Source organism: Lemur catta, chromosome 15 (genome assembly GCF_020740605.2).
Source record: "Lemur catta isolate mLemCat1 chromosome 15, mLemCat1.pri, whole genome shotgun sequence".
Classification (NCBI taxonomy): Eukaryota; Metazoa; Chordata; class Mammalia; order Primates; family Lemuridae; genus Lemur; species Lemur catta.
Genome location: NC_059142.1, coordinates 2,472,128 through 2,491,081, shown reverse-complemented (window position 1 = coordinate 2,491,081; position 18,954 = coordinate 2,472,128). Strand labels below are relative to the sequence as shown.

The 18,954-nt window shown below is 47.2% G+C and overlaps 1 protein-coding gene across 1 annotated transcript; it reads left to right on the top strand.

The window, feature by feature from the left end:
- The first annotated feature begins 6,484 nt into the window (after positions 1-6,484).
- Positions 6,485-12,072, top strand: LOC123620214 (olfactory receptor 1A1-like). Its single transcript, XM_045525260.1, is given in 5 exon segments — positions 6,485-6,495; positions 6,885-7,092; positions 7,094-7,895; positions 10,162-10,286; positions 11,932-12,072. Coding segments are annotated over 5 exon segments (1,287 nt in total).
- Positions 12,073-18,954: the final 6,882 nt, after the last annotated feature.

The window sequence follows — 18,954 nt, the reverse complement described above, 5'->3', positions numbered from 1 at the left end:
AAAAAAAAAGAAAGGGATGTTCCATCCCCTGCCATGTCGTTTTCTCTTATTTAATGTCACCTTCCTCACACACATGATAAAGCCTTTGAAAGAGTAAGCATTTATACTCCATTTAGGTCCTTAGAATTTTCACTGTGGAGTACCCAACGTAGCCTTTTCCTCCAAAGTCTTTCTTTTCTCTCCCAAAGCTCCTTGCTTGCAAAATACATATCTATAAATGTAGTTCATGAAAGAAAATCTGTCTTTTTTTTTCTCTCTTTCTCTCCCTCTCTCCCTTTCTCTCTCTTGCATGGACTGAGCTGATTATTTAAATTAAAGAACACAAAGGTGTCGTATGCATACATTAAAACTTGTCTTTAAATATGTGTTGTGATCTCTACTTGAATTACTATTCTCTTCCACTTCACAAAGGTGTTTACCAAGTACACACCACACCCTTTGTCCCTTTGGCGATGCCTCTTTCTGGCTCTGTGTTGTTAGTACATCAGGGCAGCTCCGACCCACAGTATTTCCTCCCCCTCGCGTTCATCCAGCCCTCAGCCCCTTCATTTCTGATTCTGTCCAGCCTCCCTGGGAAGGCTGCTCACCCTGTCCTGGCAATTCTACTCTGCCTCTGCTGTATCATTCCTAACACTGTCCCCATGGCTGCACCTGGAGCTTGGCTTCTCTGTCATTTCCTCTTGGGGTCAAGGCACTGGAAAGATGAGCTGAGATGAGGAAGTGAAGCTATGAGTGGGAGGCAGGACGGGACTGGAGTGGAGCAAGGAGGATGAAATGTGAGGACACAGGGACAGGATGGTGGGCAAAAGGGGCAGGAAGGAAGGGTGGAAGTGAGGGAAAGGGCACGATAGAAAATGGGAGCTGGGAAAGAATGGGGGAGGTAGGGGCCTCCAAAAAGATGCTTCAGGAATGTCAATGAGATGAAGAAACTGACACGCAATACATGAAGAATGAGAAGGGGTGGGGGGATGAGAATAAAATTCATACTGTGGGATCACCTCCCATCAGCGTGTGGCCGTATAATAACCAGCTTCTGTGCCTTTGATGTTATCACTTGGCCTCACCCTTCCCACCAGGAAAAAAAAAATGGAACTTAGGTTTTCCTGAAGGTGTGATGATATAAAGTAGCCTGGGTACTCCTGCTTCCTCTGGCTAGGAGATGATTATAGAAGGACAGAAGTAGGACTGACAGATGGAGAGAGGGAGGAAGATGTGCCATCAAAGTCCTCAGCCTCCCTGCCTTTGGGGCCATGCCTGCCAATTTTGTGTAGAGAACAGAGATGAAATATGATACTCGTGGGTCTCCAGACGCTTCAGGATTAAAGAGAATGTGTTTCCCTCAAAGGAAAAATTCTTGTGAACAAAAATCAGGAATATGGGTTATAATTGCAGCACCTCCACTCATCCGCCACTCTGTGATCTTAGAAATTTCCTTACCATGCTTGGTAAATTTCCAAGCCTATGGTTGGGCTTGGGTCCACCGGTACCATAAGGGACTGGAACAAGATTGTCTCTCCACAGTTGATCACATTTAACGATCGGTCATAATAGCGTGAGTGAACTTTTCCCCAGGTCTGAACACATCAGAAAACACTGTGAGACCTTTTGAGACCGCTACAACTCCCACCTCCCTGTCTACCTCATGGGCACTTAGCACAGCCTCAACTAACCTTGTTTATGAACCCAAAGGTCCCCAGGCCTTGGCATCGCTTCCTCCTGAGCATTCATCCCTTTCCTGTGTTCTGCCTGTTCTGCAGGCCCAAGGGGTTTCCTTAACAAGTGGGGAAGCTGCATTTCCTTGGGGAGTTTTCTCTTTGTGCTCCCAAATGTAAATATATTTACTTTAAGATCATTCAGAAATGCCACACCTGACAGTGGAAACATTCAGAAAATATTATTTTGTCAAGTATAAAATGAAAATCCAAGTGTTCCTTCACCGCACCAAAAATCCCATTATTCAGAGTTCACACCTCTTAAGAATTTCGTGTTTATTCCTCCAGAGATTTTATGCATATGTGATATGCTCATTTCACATCAGCAGAACTATACTGTTCTGTGATCGGCTTTTTGTTTATCCTACACTTAGGCAATGCAGTATCTTACATGGCAAAGACTAAATTCCTGCTTTATCTGTTTTAATGGTAGTACAGTAAAACATTAAACATATAGACCATAATTTATTTAATTAAATCTCTATGGATATAATCAGGTTGTTTCCAATTGTTTTGCAGTAACAAACAATGTTGTAATGAATGTCCTTACAGAGCTCTTGTTCCAGATTTATGCAATTATTTTCTAGGATTAATACCTATGAACGTTATCAGATTTAAAAAGTACAAATATTAAATTTCAGACACACATGCACACACATACACATCGCTCTTAGTTTCCTAAACTTTTGCACTAATTTATAGTTCACTAAATAATGATAATATCTATTTACTTAAATCCATGCTACTAAGGGGGGTTATAAATAAATATCTTTAAGTTTTACAATATGAAGATTAAGAAATTGTAGTATTTGTATTGAAATTTTTCCAGCTTTATTGAGGTATAATTGACAAAGAAAAATTATATCTATTCAGGGTACACAATATGGTGTTTTGATAAATGTATATATCAGGAAACAATTACCACAATCAAGCTAATTAACATATCCATCATCTCACATAGTTATCATTTCTTTTTTGTGGTGAGAATATTTAAGATCTACTCTCTTAGCAGTTTTCAAGTACATAATACATTGATATTAACTATAGTCACCATGCTGTACGACAGAACTCCAGAACTTATCCCACTTGTCTAATGGAAACATTGTGCTCTTTGACCAGCATCCAAGGTACTATTCTGATCTTTGTTCCTCTATAGGTAAAGTGGGGTTCCCCCCGCCTTCTGGCTTCTTTCAAGATTTTCTCTTTGTCTTTCATTTTCTGAAGTTTAAATATAATATTTCTACATGTAGATTAGTTGGTATCATCCTGTTTGGTGTTCTCTGAGTTTCCTAGATCTGTGGTTATCTGTTAGTAATTTTGGAAAATTCTTAGTCATTATTACTTCAAATATTTCTTCTGTCCCTTTTTCTCTTCTCTCCTTCTGATATTACCATTATGTATACGTTACACCTTTTGTAATTGTCCTACAATTTTTTAATATTCTCTTCCACTTTTTCATGACTTTTTAAAATTTGTTTTTCAGTTTGGGAAGTTTCTATTTACATATCATCAAGCTCACAGATTTTTTTTTCCTCATTCTTGTCCAGTCCACTGATGAGCCGATCGTCTTAGTCCATCTGGGCTGCTACAGCAGAATACCATACACTGGGTGGCTTATGAACAAGAGAAGTTTACTTCTCACAATTCTGGGAACTGGTGAGTCCAAGATCAAGGTGCTGATAGATCTGGTGTCTGAGGAGAGCCCACTTACTGATTCCTAGATGGCTGTCTTCTCGCTGCATCCTGATACGTTACAAGGAGTTCTCTGGGGCCACTCTTGTAAAGGCACCAGTCCTATCCATGAGGGCTCCGTCCTCATGACCTAATCATATCCCAAAGCCTCCACCTCCAAATACCGTGACACTGGAGATTGGGTTTCAACATATGAATTGGGGGGAGGGGAGACAATATACCCATCAAAGTCTATATACCCATCAAAGCCGTTCTTCCTTCTGTTATGGTGTTTTTGATTCCTAGCATTTCCTTTTGATTCTTAAAGCTTACATCTTTCTGCTTACATGTCCACTTTTCCATTGTAGCCCCTAGCATAATAATCATGGTTATTTTAAATTCCCAGTCTTAATTCCAAATCTCTGTTACGTCTGAGTCTAGTTCTGGTGCTTCCTTTATCTCTTCGGACTGTGTGTTTTGCTCTTGTGTTAATAATTTTTTGTTGAATGCTGGACATGATGTTTTGGGTAAAAGGAATTGTAGTAAGTAGGCCTTTGGTGTGAAATTTTGTGTTTATCTGCCCAGGGGTTAGATTGTGTTTACTGTTTGTTGTAGCTGTAGGTATCAGACACTAAGATTTCCCCTGCTGTCCTAGATTTTGTCCCCCTGCTGTCTTTGGGTTTCCCTAGCCATTCCTCCTGTAACAGGATCTGAGCCGTGCTGTTCTTTCCATCATAACTGCATTATTATATAGGAGTCCTACTGATGTGGTGGTAAGATATGGGGGCAGGAAAGCATTCTATAATCCTGTGACTAGACCCCAGTCTCACTCAGGACTCACGGCAAGTCTGTGTCCCTGGGCTGTGACCTTCACAGTGCTACCCTTCTCCCTCCCCCACTTAGGTGGGACAGGAAGGCTAGAGTCCCCGTAAGTATTTACTTTCCCATGTGGAAGGCTAGAGGGGGCTGGATACTTTTCTTTCCCCACATTGTCAATTAGCCTCTGGGAAATCCCACACTTGGTTAGGCTCTGATAAAACAGTTTCCCTTGAGGGCAAGACTTTGTTAAAGAAATATACTCTCGGAGTATTTCAATATGGTCAAGTTTCCCCTCCGCCTGCCAGAAGCATAAAGGGATTTTTTTCCCAACCTTCGCATGGAGAATCCGATGGGCTTCCTGGAGGTAAAACTCGGGAAAGTGTGGGAGTCCTAGTAACACTGTCCTTCCAACCCAGACTTTTTAACTCTCAAGCTAGGACACTTCTATTCTCCAGCAATTAGTCGACTGCAGTCTAAGTGCTCCTACCTTCGCTGTCTGCAGCAGTGGCTTCTGCTCCAGGTAAGCTGGGATTCTGTATATCAACCTCTCTCCAATTTCCAAGGAACAGCTTGCCCCGTGACCTCAGTTATCTGAGGAATCTAAGAAGAGTTGTTGCTTTCCAGTTTTCTCAGCTTTTTTCTTGTTGTGAGGATGGGAATGATGACTTCCAAGTTCTTTGCATGTTGGAGCATAAAACAGAAGTCCACATTTTATTATTTGATAATTGTTTGTGATGACTACTTATGGTCTGTCTGATTTCTATTACACCCTTTCTAATAGCTGGCAATTTCTGTCTGGCATCCAGTTGGTTCCAGGGAGTGTGGTTCCAGCCATGGCTCCCGAGTGGCGGGATCAGAGCATCTACTGCTCTGGACACTGGGAGGGTTCTAGGTAGGCATGTGACCTATATTAGTTTAATAAGATTCTTTATACTCGCATTTCTCAACTGGGTTCACTGTTTTCTCAGTTCTCCCAAGGAGACACAGCTAGCAACACTAGCAACATTCTAGATGCATAGGTCAGAGTTGCCTATCACATAGAACGGATGGCATTAGGTTAAATCCCTCAGGGAATGCTGGTTGGAAAGGACCACTCTAGACTCTTGCTCCTGTTAGGTAGAGATGAGGGTATGCAGGTGACCATGAGGATAAAGAGTAGAAACCACAACAGTGGGAAATGGTGCTTCAGCAACTTTCCCTCCTTGGGGGCATGTGCGGAGGAATGGAGAACCTGTCCAGGAGTTCCTTCCCCCATTAACATAGTAAAACTCACCTCCCCTAGCGCCATCACAGTTCCGGAGCCAGCCATACAAGGACAGAAAATGGGAGGATACATGATTCTGGGAATCTCCACCCATTTCCCTGAAAAGACATGAATATTACACCCCCAGCTTAACATATTATTAGGGATTAGCATAAAGGACACACCCTAACCCTGGGATGGTGCTGTCCCTTATTGGAACGATCCGCTCTCTACTGACCTTGAGAGTGTACTATACTTTCTATACTCTGTCTTCCCCTCATGCGGGGAAATCATGAAGTAAAAACTTATTGGTGCCTTAAATGAACAATATTCCAAACTAATGTTTCTGGAGGAGATAAAAATAAACAAGATGATATTTTCCTCCTTAAGAAAAGTTTATAGTCTACATAGGTTGTATGTGAAGGGCATGGGATTTGGTCAGACATGTGGGCAGGATGACTTAATATTGGAAACATGGAGAAAAGAGATCAAACATTCAGGTGAAGATCTGAGAGTCTATTAAGCAGTAGTTGATGTCACTATGGACTTAGATGAGTCTCCAAAAGAAACAATGAATAAAAGGGAGAGAAGATGGGAGAGAAACACAGTAGATCCCATATATTTAAGGGTTTGGAAAGAGTTAAAACATATCAAAAGAGATGCTGAAAATCTATTTTGTGCTCCTTGTGATTTATAGTCTTCTAATGGCAATGTAGACACCTGTTACCTCCTGGCCTCTGGGCTCACTCTGAGTTTGATCACTGGAACATTTTTCATTATCCAGGTACTCTTGTACTACACATTCTTTGCATTGAAGTGTTGTTTTCAAAGACTTCACGATACTATCCTTTCCTCATCCATGTGTAATAAAATTAGTATAGCACTCTGGCATCTCTATTAATTTGTAAGATCCTTGGGAGCAGAGACAATGTCTTTTCATTGAATAAACAGATGAATAAACTTATTGTCAAATATGATTTTTCCACAAGGCTTACCAAAGTGTGCAACACACACGTTATGAAATTTAACTATTTGCTAAATGACTAAATTGTAGGTGTTTGGGGGTGGTGCTGGGGTTCAGGAGGATGAGCACTTCTGAATTACAGATTGTTCCTTTCTTAGGCATAAGTGTCCAGGGCTAGCTGTCAATGAGTTTCAGTTATCAACCAGAATTTTCCCAATGAAATTGGGAAATTACTGCAGATTACTGTGGATTTAGTAAAACCAGGTATAGACATATCTGATTCCCAGAGTCAAAAGTGATGGGTAAGGAAGATCATTACACAAAAATAGTTTACTAATAATTCTGAATTCTCTCCCCTTTCCTGCTGAAGAATCCATGAGAGAAGTAATCAGTCATCAACCCTGGAATTTATCCTCCTGGGAGTTAATGGTCAACAGGAACCAGATTCTGAATTCTCTCCCCTTTCCTGCTGAAGAATCTATGAGAGAAGTAATCAGTCATCAACCCTGGAATTTATCCTCCTGGGAATTAATGGTCAACAGGAACCAGATTTCTTCTGCTTCTTTCTTCTCTTCTTCTTCTCCTTCTCCTTCTTCTTATTTGTTTACCCCATCACACTGATTGGAAATGTGCTCATCATCTTGGCCATTTACTCTGACATTCACCTTCACAACTCAATGTATTTTTTTCCTTGCCAACCTCTCTTTGGTTGACATCTTCTTCTCACCTGTAAGCATCCCTAAGATGATAGCCAGCCATCTCTTGGGCAGCAAAGTCATCTCCTTTGGAGGATGCCTAACACAGAAGTATTTCATGCTTGCCATGGCTAACACAGACAGCCATATGTTGGCTGTGACTGCATATGATCGAGCTGTGGCCATCAGCTGCACACTCCACTACACAATTGTGAGTCCAAAGTCTTGTGTCCTGCTACTTGTTGGGTCTTGGATGGTTGGAAACACCAATTCCCTCCCCCACACTCTGCTCACAGCTAGTCTGTCCTTCTGTGGCAACCACGAAGTGGCCAACTTCTACCGTGACATTGCCTCTTTGCTCAAGCTGTCCTGTTCTGACATCCACCTTAATGTGAAGATGACGTACCTGGGGGTTGGTGTTTTCTCTGTGCCACTGTTGTGCATTGTTATCTCTTATATTTGGTTTTTTTCCACAGTCTTAGGGGTTCCATCCACCACGGGTGTGCTCAAAGCCTTCTCCACTTGTGGTTCTCACCTCAGAGTTGTTTCTTTGTATAATGGGATAATCATGGGCATGTATTTATGTCCTCTGACTAGGTACAGTCTAAAGGATGCAGTGATAACTGTGACGTACATGGCAGTGACCCCAAAGTTAAATCGTTTCATCTCTAGTCTGAGAAATCGGGACACGAAGGCTGCCCGGTGGAAACTCTTCAGCAAGAGGATCTCCTCATGCCGGGTGAGGGCTCGCGTCGGAGACTGCAACATGCACTTGAAAGTCCGCCCTCAACGTAATTCCCTCCAGGAAGCCACCTTTGACCTTGGCAGCCAGAAAATTCTTCTCAGAAATCTTTCATTGAGATTATCACTTTTAACACATTTTTGCTCTTTTTGGCAGAGTGGCAGCATAAGAATATTGGGCACATGTGCCAGTGCTTCTACTGACAAACAGAATAAAGTTGGGAAAGTCTGAAGCTTGTGTACATATCAGAATAATAATACCTGCCCTGTCTCTATCCTTGGGTTTGAGGATCACAATAGCTCATGCTTTAAATGCTATAAATCACGATACAAAGGTCAGTTTTTATTGGACTATTATGTTTAAGCACCTCTACTTTGTGTCAAATTATGAAGGCAAAAGCTGTCTTAATATACCACACTGTGTATCTCACAGTCTTGATCATATAAGATGCATACAATAATTATTGGTGGAAGTGGAATAAATGTATGAAAATATTCATATTTGAAATGGAATCTGTTAGTGATTAGACAGACTGGACTTTATTTTCCCATACAGATCAGTTAGAATCCATTCTGTAAACAGAAATCACCCAGTGTTTTTAAACAAAACGATTTAAAACAGAGAATTAGATACTTAGTTGTATTCTGAAAGAGACTAAAGGTGAAAAACGTTCTACTATAACTCAAAAGTTATTAACTGTAGAAATATGTTACTTCTACTAGGACTAGGGGTAGAAAAAGGGAAGAGTGGTGTTATCAGAACCTAGGAGTTCAGAGGAGGGATGACCACATATCCGATCCCCAAATCTCTGAGGGGAGCTGCTAAACAGCTGCCATTTGGTCATTATTTAGTGAGGCGACCGAAACTTTTATTTTTGAGGGGTCTGAAACTGCCATAGTACTACTTTTTTATTTTTGTTACCGCAGGTTTTATTAATCTTTGCTATTGGACATGGAAATATTAAGAAGCACCCGAGACATGGTTGTGATCCTTGCCCCTCATTGTGTAGCAGCAACACAATGTCCTGGGTAATTGGGATCAGTCACTCAAACCAGTGGAGAAATAGCTTTTTTTTCCCCTGAATGATTCATAGAGAAATGCCACAATTTGGCTGATCTTAGCAGCATAATTTTAAGTTTAAAAAGTGTATATCCAAAGATTATTACTGATAAATTCTTATAAGGCTATAAATAACTAACACGATTTTTTAAAAAACCACTTTCTAGGATAGATACCATAAAAGTCCATTAAAAACAAAAGCAAGGGGAAGATGAATATAGGTTCAAGACTAGAAGATTCCTAAGAGCAGACACAAGGGAATGAAAGTGGGGCTACAATTAGTTGATGTACGCTATTACTAAATTCTAATTTTCAGGTCGGATGGTGGATCAATGAGTGTTAACAATGTATCCTTATGAATAGATCAACAGATTGATGATTGATGATAGACAGATAGACACAGGAAATAAATAAAAGCTCTACACGAAACAATGATAAGAATTAGTCTTGAGCCAAGGATTAGATAACTAGAAAATGGTAAGGGAAGAGTGTGGAGTAATGAGACCAAGAGTTTAATTAGGCATTTCATAGAGCAATCTGGAGAAGAGAAAATGAGGATAAAGACAATATAGATGAAAAGGTGATGTGGAAATAGAAACAACATAATATAGGAATAGCAATTGTCTGCTCGTGTCTACCTTAGTGCTGCCCCACTCATGTCTGTGGGCAGCAGTGTTCACTGGCCCATGGTGGCTTAAGCACTGCCCAACCCAAGATCATCAGTGGCAGCAGGGACCAGCACATGGCGGCCCAATCTTTGACACTACCCAAGTCCCCCATCAGTGGTGGGGGCACATGGCACCTGCCCAAGGGCCATGCAAGAGCCCCCAGCCTCTCTGCTCCCTCCCTGGCCTGGCAGGGGCACTGGGGAGGCAGTAGCAATGGTTGACCTGACCCCTAATAGACACAGTGCTCTGGGGCTGTGATCTCAAAATGCTACCAGCCATGCCACCCAGGGTTCCCGCTAGTGGGGCCCTGCCAAGACTTCTCACCAAAGCCGCACCACGGCACAGTCTCCAGTCAACTCTCTCTGTCAGTCCAGCAGCCTGCTACAGTGGAGAGTCCCTTACACAGCTCAGACTGCAAAGTGCACGGGAGAAGGGTTAAGCCGAGGGTCATCTCCTCTGTCCCTTCTCCACACGCAGATACCTTCCCTAGGTGCCTCTGATCCCACAGAGTGGGTTGCATCTCTTCCCTCCCCCTCACTTTGGGAGCCTCCTCTCACCTTCATATTGATTCCCAATGTTCTCTTTTAGATCACCAATCTGAAAGTGAATATCCACTGAGCACTTTCGATCTTCTTCGTGAAAGCAGCGTGTGCAGTCTGCTTCTGGCCCGCCACCTGGGCCCCTCCTCCAAGGAAACACACTTTCTGATTTTGGTATTAATATTTAAAAATGTTTAAATGTCTCTTTGTTGTGTGTCTTTTTCTATAACTTAAGCTTAGGCCAGTCATCCTCACACATTCCCAAGTCACTCAGGGAGGCTGGGATTGGCATCCAGCCTCTTGCATCTAGAAGAGCAAAGAAAGGAAGAACTCTTGTCTGTGCTGCCATTACTGAAAATTTAAATATACTTAGAATTTATCATGCTGCTCAAAAATGATTCTCTTTAATAACTAGGCTAGCTCTAGTCTAAGCCAATAAGAAATCACATCACAAAAGTTCTAAATATACCCATGTTGGGCCAACCTACAGTTCTATTGGGTCTTTGCTAGACTTAATTGATGAAAATACAATATTCTCTAAGGCATTTTACAACCCAGGGAAACTACTAATATCTGAAGATGGGAAAAAGGGAAAAATATAAACATTTCCCCCAGCTTCTAAGTAATTTCATGAAACATTTGTTCAATGATAACTCTACAGTAAACTCTGTGGTAGGCTGTAGAGAAATAGAACTGAAAGACATCTTTTGTCCCAGACCAATTTACAATGCAGTGGGGAAGACAGATGGCTGGACCAAAAATTCAAAAGGATGGGTAAGCACTGAGATATAGGGGCAGGTAAGAAGAACATTAGTTCTGGGGGAATGAAACATGAACTGCACCTTCAAGGAGGAGAAGGGGACAGTCACAAACGGAGAAGGACTATTTCCTTCCTGGTCAAATCAGTAGCTTTCAAAAGGTTAGGGAAGGGAGACCAGCCAGTGGGATGCCAGAAAGGTGGCCTGATGTGGATGAAGAGTGAAACCAAAACTGGGAGCTGCACCTGTACCGTATGACAAGGGAGGGCTGAATGGGGAAAACTTACCTGCCTTGACGAGGCATTGGGGCATCGGTCCATTTTCCTGGAAGTGTGACATCGTAAGCAAAAAGGTGACAAGATCATGTGTAGATTTTAGAATCATTCCTGTGAGTAAGTGAGAAGGAAAAATCAAATGGTGTCAGAGCACAGGCAAGGAGACACACTGTGAAAGGAATCTTTTGAGCAAAGGGCTAAAACCAATTTTGTAGTATTTTAATTATGCCCAATGTTGTTTAAACAGACCTTTTTAAACTTAAAAAGCATAAAAACATTTTTACTGATCTCTGATTCTTGATTCTGAAACTCCTACATGTTGTAAGTCTACAACAAATCATCAGCCCCATGAATGAGAAATATATTCCAATGAAATAAGCCAAAGAAACAAGATAGAAACTAGATAAAGTCACCTGCAGGATTTTCTAATGTTTCTTGTCATCCTGAAGCTTCCAGCTTCTAGGACAATGATTCAGGTTTCCTTTACCCTGACACCCAAAATTATGTCTCCTCTGTTGGGCATAAGAATATCTAGAGTTACATTTAGGTGATCATAATGTGTGGCGAAGAGTGGACCCTGCTGGCATGGTAACAATGACCCTGTTTGCATCCAATACAGTGCTCCACTGTTAACCTGTAAATAGATATATTTGCTTTTCTAGACAAATTCTAAGAGGCCACAGAAACTGGCTTCTCAGCCATATGGAATAATCCACGGGTGAATTTCTTTCAGGATAGACCAAAACTGATGTAGACAATAATCCGGACATATTGTGATCCTTCAAGCCAGACCAAAAAGAAAATCTGGGATGCAAGGCTCCAACAGAAGAGAAATGTGGGCTGATGCCATGCTGGCAGTGGGTGGACCTGCTCTACATCTTCTGGGGAGACTGGAGCCCAGTGTGGGCCATGGTCAACTCGAGCTGAAGTAAAGACCTCCTCCTCGGTGTGCACGTGCTTGGTACAGCTATGCCATGCTGATAAGCACCCTAAAAACTACAGGAAAAATAAAAAGGTAATACATGAAGTGTACGTGCCCAGGAGGCACCGCTCTAGAACCACGCAGGCTGGGTTCAAAGCCTGGCTGGGCCACTACCTCCTGTGTGACCTCAGGAATGCTCTAGGGCTTAACTGTCCTTTTACCCAACTTGTGAAAAGAAGTGAGCAGAACCCGCCCGCCAGGAAGGGATGTCATAGGGGGCAGCATCCAACCTGGTCTGGGCCCCGTGCTCCCTTCTCGGAAACCCTCGCAGCTGGGCTGGCGATCCCTGTGGCAGCGCAGAGGCAGGGGAGAGGTCCCCGGAGGAGCCTGGCAGGATCGGGGCTGTCCCCGGGCTCGGCCTCCAGCAGGCCCTGCCACCGCCTGTGACGGGGGAGAGGGCGGCCACACGGCCACAGGCAGCCCGCGCGGGGCCCTGGCCCGGGCGCCCTGGAGCCCGCAGCGCCGGCGCCCAGGCGGGAAGGGCTCTGGCCCGGGGAGCCCCACGGTTCCCCACAGTCGCACGCGGTGGCCCATCTCGTGCCAGACACCTGCCGCCAGCAGCAGGAGCTGCCCTTTGCCCTTTGGCGCCTTTTCTCTGCGCCCTGGGCTGGGCCCCGCGCTCGCCCCCGCGTTGGCCGTGGCGTGGCCTCTCTGTCACCGGTTCCATTGGGACGTCACAAGCGCCCCGCTGACCAGTGCTTGCTCGGTCTCCGGGAGAGCTGGGTGCTCGGAGAGGTCTCTCCAGTTCTTCTGCTCTCCAGAGACACATACTGCACAATTTGCCCTAATGGGCAACTGGCTGAGGAAGCTGAATCTCCCCACCCTCCGCCGGCCCCCGCCGGGCCGCCATCCCCCCTTCCCTGTCGCCCGCGATGTCCCCGCGCCGGTCCGCGCCCACCCCGCGGCCCCTGGGCCCGCCTCGCGGCCCGTCCGCAGGCCACCCGTCCCCAGTGGGGGTCGCCGGCCTCTGTCCGGGGGCTTCTTCATAGCCCCCAGGAGGGATGCTCCTCTCCCGAGGGCGCGCTGCCCCCTGGGGACCCTCCCCAGCACAGCTTGGCTGGAGGCCCGAAAGAAGCCCGCGCTGTCTCCTGCCTCCTCCATCAGGGCCACCATCCGACGGTACAGAGCCGTCAGGATCCCGCCGCTCCAGCGACGCCAGGTGACCCTCCTGCCTTCACCACGGGGGCCGGAGGTCAGGGCTACCAGGCCTCTAACCTCCAGCCACCTCCCCATGTCTTGCCAGGAGCAGAAGCAGGAGAGGGCCCAGGTGACAGCAGAGCAGCAGGAGGAGCAGGAGGAAGGGCCCGAGGAAGAGCAGCAGCCAGAGCAGGAGCCCGCGCGGGTGGCGGCGGAGGATGTCGCCGAGACCCCCGGGCTGCACGGGGAGACGGGCCCTCCCGGCGGCGGCCAACCACCAGCGCCACCAAGGCCCCGCTCTGCAGCCTCGCTCCAGGCGCCCGTGTCTGGGTCACAGGCCGAACAGAGTGGGGGCTCTTCGGCCACCAGGCAGAGGCCCCTCAAGAGAAAAATGCCCATGCCACCGCTGCTGCCACTGCCACCACCTGTGCTGGGGCCACTGTCATGGCACAGAGGTGAGCTGCCCCCACCTGCGAAGCTGCCTGCCATCGCCGCGGAGGAAGACCGAGGCGCCTTGGGGGAGAGCATCGGGGATCAAAGAAACACCAAGGTCGTGCGGGACAAAGCAGAGGCCTGGGAGGATAAGACACAGGCCCTGGGAAGCTGCGGGGCCACCCAGCCTGCCCCCGCTCTCTCCCCTGCTGCTCGGATGGCCCCCTCCCAGCCCCGGGCCTCTCCTGACCCCGACCCAGGTCCTCCCACCCCTCACTTGGCTGCTGCCCCTGTGGTCCTTCCTGTCCCTCCACCTTCCTCCGCAAGCCTCACAACCCCTAGCTGCCCTGCGCCTGTTCCCGCTGCCCTTCCTCCTCCCCGTAGGGCCAGCGCTGCTGCGGGGACCCCACCTGAGGGGGACGGAAACCCTGCCCTCTCAGGCCTCCCCGCAGCGCCTCCCGCCTCGCACCTGCCCGCACCTCCTGGCCCCCTACCCTTCTCCTTGATGCTGCCCCCCTGCAGAACCGAGTCCCCCACTCCCATGACTGTGGATTCCCCTCCTACCCCTTCCGTCCGGAACCCTCCTCCCTTCCTCCTCTCCCTTCCTTCCCCATCCTTCTCCAACCTTCCTCCCCACCTGCCCTCCTTGGTGCTGCCCCACTGCAGAACAGAGTCCCCCACTCCCATGATTGTGGATTCCCCTCCTCCCCCTCCCCTCCCCAAACCTCCCCCTCCTCCCCTCCCCAACCCTCCCCCTCCTCCTCTCCACAACCCTCCTCCTTCTTCCCTCCCCAAACCTCCCCCTCCTCCCCTTCCCAACCCTCTCCCTCCTCCCCTCCCCAACCCTCCCCCTTCTTCCCTCCCTAACCCTCCCCCTCCTCCTCTCCACAACCCTCCTCCTTCTTCCCTCCCCAACCCTCCCCCTCCTCCTCTTCGCAACCCTCCCCCTTCTTCTCTCCCCAATCCTCCTCCTCCTCCTGTCCCCTCCCCTCCTCCTTCCTTCACTTTCCGTCCTCCCATTTTCATCTCCTCCCCTCCTTCTTCCTTCTCTATCCCTCTTCCTTTTTCCATCCCTTCCCCTCCTCCTTCCTTCACCTTTCGTCCTCCCATTTACATCCACTCCCAGCCTCCTCCTTCCTTCCACGCCCCTTCTTCCCTTTCCTTACCTTCCGCTCCTCCCACTTCCCTCCCCATCTCTTCTCCCTCATCCCGTACCCATTCTACTCTTTCCTTCCCCACTGGTCCTCTAGTCCCTTCCCCCAGGAACCCTCCTTTGCCCAAGGGCACATTCATCTCTTCCCCAGCAGCCAAGTCCACCGTCCAAGGCAGCCCATCTGCCCATGTGACCCAGCGACCTCATTTAGACGCTGAGGTCACAGATATGGACACCACTCCCCCTTCTGCCGCCCATGTTTTCACCTCTCCCCCAACCCCTACTGTGGTCTATCCCCATGTCCCTGCAAAGAACAGAGTCCCCATCCACCCCCCTCCACCTAGGGGCCGCGGCCCCACCCGCCAGCCCACACTCGGGAGCCCTGCCGGGCAGCAGCAGAGAGCCTCTCTTCCCAGGGCCCCTGTCGTCACGAGCCTCCCCACCACGGCTCCTCCAGTCGCCCCCGCTCCAGCGGGCAGGGCCTCTGCTATACCATCATCCACGCCGGCCTTTGACCCCGATGCCATGGACACCACCCCTCCTCCCTAGGCTGTCATCTTCTGGCCTCGGTCTCCTCCTGCCTCCTGGAAGAATTCCATCACTTTCCAGAAGGGGCATGTGGGAGCAGAGCAGCAGCGAGTGGCAGCAGTGTGTCAGCGCAGGTCACCATTGGCATGGGCAGGCCTGGACGGTCCTTCACGGGACCCAAACCACAGCCAGGAGCCGCCCCTAAACCCATATCTTGGCTCCCTCGTGGACAGTGACTGTACTGCTGCCCGGGGGACATGAGGAGCTCCAGAGGAAGCCGTAGGCCCGGCCCGGCCTCCAGCCCGGCCGCCCAGGCAGCCTGCTGCCTTCCCCCTCTGACCGGCCGCAGCCCTGCCGAGTGGCGGGCTGTAGACCGCCTGGCCAAGAGACGCCGCTCCTGGAACTTTATCCTCCTAAAATAAAAGCCCCAGTGTACCCGAAAACACACGTGCTATTGTTGTTCCTAGTGGTAAAAAAGTAGATATAAAGCGAATGCGCTCAGCAGGAAAATGACTAAATAAATAATAGTACCCTTTCATAGTGAATGCTACACAGTTACTGACATTTCATAATGACTGCTATAAAACAGAACTATACCTGGTAACTCAAAAGAATTTATACAAGGTATTGCTGAGTCAAAATCAAGATGCAGAAAGCTCATATATACACCCCCATTTTTGTAAACAGTGCCAAATTTGGACAGATAAATATGTATGTGAACGTAAGTCTACAGGTCTACACAGGACTGGATTACAATGGACCCAACAAAGAAAGGGCAGTGTTTTCTTAGAAACCTGGTGACCTGGTGGGAGGGAATTCAGTGATGCAGGGACAAGGAGAAAGAAGGGAAAGAAAACCAATCAAAAAGAAAACACTTGTAGGTGACAGCAGAAAACTGGCAGCACAGGAAGTCCTGGCCTCTCCCTGGCGCAGGCACTCAGACCCAGCAATGACACACACAGCAGTTCCCTTGGGAGAAGTCCGGAACCAGTTTAGGCTCCTACACACAGGCCAGCATGAAACCAGCCGCACTGAAGCCCACAGGAAAGGCCAAGAAGCCCTCTAAGCACAATCCCTCCCCTCCGCACGTGCCCCATGATCGGCAGGAAACCCCCAGCTCCCAGCTCCTCCCTGGGAAGGGAAGGCAAGGACTGAACCGCACATCCAAGGTTCTGATTTTTCTGAGAGCTGCCCAGGGGACTGGTTTATGTCTTGCCTGGATCTGAGCACTGACAGGAGAGGACTCCAGTTTGGGAGCCACTGAAAGCAAAGATGGCAGTTTGGACCAGCCCACAAACACTCCCTACAGCCCTGTCCCTGGCTCAGCCCAGAGTGGGTGGGTGAAGAACCCTAAATCCAAGCTTCTTCCTGGGATGAGAAAGAGATGGACCATGTATCCAACACTCCACCTTTCCCACAGGCTGCATGAGGGTCTGGCCTCTGCCACGCCTGTCTTGAAGCACACATGGGAGCCACCATACTGCGGACACTCAGGAGCCCTGGGGGCACAGACAGCAGTTTGGACTGGTGAGAAATAACTTGCTGTGGACCTTCTCCTCAGCTCTGTGAGAAAGCAAGCGCTCCAGCTTCTCCACGGGCTGCCCCAGGGACTGGCTTCCGTCTTGCCTGTCTCAGAGCCCTGGTGGGACCCGGCACAGTGGGGGAGGGGCTGCCACTCCTGGTCAGCCCCAGCACCTGAATGACCTGCACCTGGTTGCTTTGGCACCCGGGGCTGCACTCTCCCTCACCATAGAATCTGCCCTAGGCAAACACGGAGGTTTTCCTTCGGGGGGCGGGAGCACGGGCACTCTCCCAGCCCAGGGCACCTCGGAAGCCCACAGCATTCTGCTGTGACATCCGTCCACGCTGGCCTCCTCGCCACCCAGATCAAACTCACAGACCTCCCCGCTGTGTCTCCAGCAATCTGCTTGAGGCCAGAGGGCACAAGGTCATACATCTTTTTATTATAATTGTTTTATATTGAAACAGTTTAAAAGCCAGAGCAGTTATAAAATAGCACTGAGAGTTCCTGTGAAGCCTTTACTCAACTTTATACAACCATAGTACATTGTCAAAGTCAGGGCAGTGCCATTGGTACAATGCTATTAACTGTTAAACCACAGAGCACACTTGATTTTCACCACTTTTTACATGCACCTTTTCTTTGTTTTCTTTTCTTTTCTTTTTTTTGCTATTTTTGCCTGCTCCTCCATGGGTTGGAACATGCACCTTTTCATGGTGTGTATTTCACTGAAATTTTATTCTCTGTGTAGATTTGTGTTATTATTAATATCACTGCAACCAGGATATAAAACACAAAGAAACTCCTTCATCTTACCCCTCCCCTTAACTGTAGCCCCAGCATACAATGATCTGTTATCCGTCACTACAGTTGTGTCACTTTGAGGATATTATATAAATGGAATTGGATGAAATGTAGCCTTTTGAGAGTGTGTCTTTTTTGCTCAGTGTAATGCCCTTGAGATCCATTCAAGTTGGTGTGTATGTCAGTGACGTGGACCCTTTAATTGCTAACTAATACCCCACGGTGTGGTTGTACCACAGTTTGGTCACTCATCCATAGAAGGTCATTTGGGTTGTTTCCAGTTTTGGGCTATTACAGATAAAGCTTTCATGAACATCTATGTACAGGTTTTAGTAAGAGCATACATTCTCATTTTTCTAGTATAAATACCCGGTAGCAGGATTGACAGATAATATGGTAGGCATATATTGAACTTTATATATTAAAAAAAAAACCTACCCATACTCTTTTCCAGAGTGGCTGTATCATTTCACATTCTCACCAGCAATAATTCATTTTTTAGAAATCTTATCACACAATTTCATGTCACATTTTAAAAATTCCTTAAATGTGTTTTGAAAACATGATTTTATTGTCTGTAAACTATTCTATCGTCTGGATATACCATAATACATTTTATCAAATGACTTCTTACTAGATACCTAACTTTAACATTTGTGGTAGGAAAATTATCATTATGATCAATATCTGTGTTAGTCAGAGATTGGCCAGGAAATGAGACACTGCTCCAGGTATTTCAGAGGGAGTTTAACACAGGGAGTTTGCTATTCAGTTGGTGGAAGCACTGAGAAGCCAAAGTCAGCGAGCAACTCAGTATCTAGGGAGAGCAGGCAAGCCTCAGAGGTGAAGTGACGATGTGAGGAGCTGTGAGATAGAACTCTCTAGTAGGAATGAGGACTCTGGCAAGCACTGCTTGGAAAGTGCTGGAAACACAAGGAAGAGCTTCCTGTCTGCTGCTAGCTGAGACACGGAAAAGACAGAGCTGCTTCTGGTGAGGCCACAAAAAGCAGAGAGAGAGTTGAGATGCACCTTCAGTTCTCCCAGCCTCCAATCTCCTGATTTGCTGCCAGTGCCTCGCATGGTGACAACTATCCAGAAACCTAAGGACAACAGAGCCTGGGAAATGTGTGTTCTCTCTTTTCTTTTTTTTAATTTGAAACAGGACAATAAAGGTGGGCATGAATCTGACAGCAAACAGGCCAGACATTGAAAAGCACATCATCCTTGCATGCAAGTGTTTGTGCACATCTT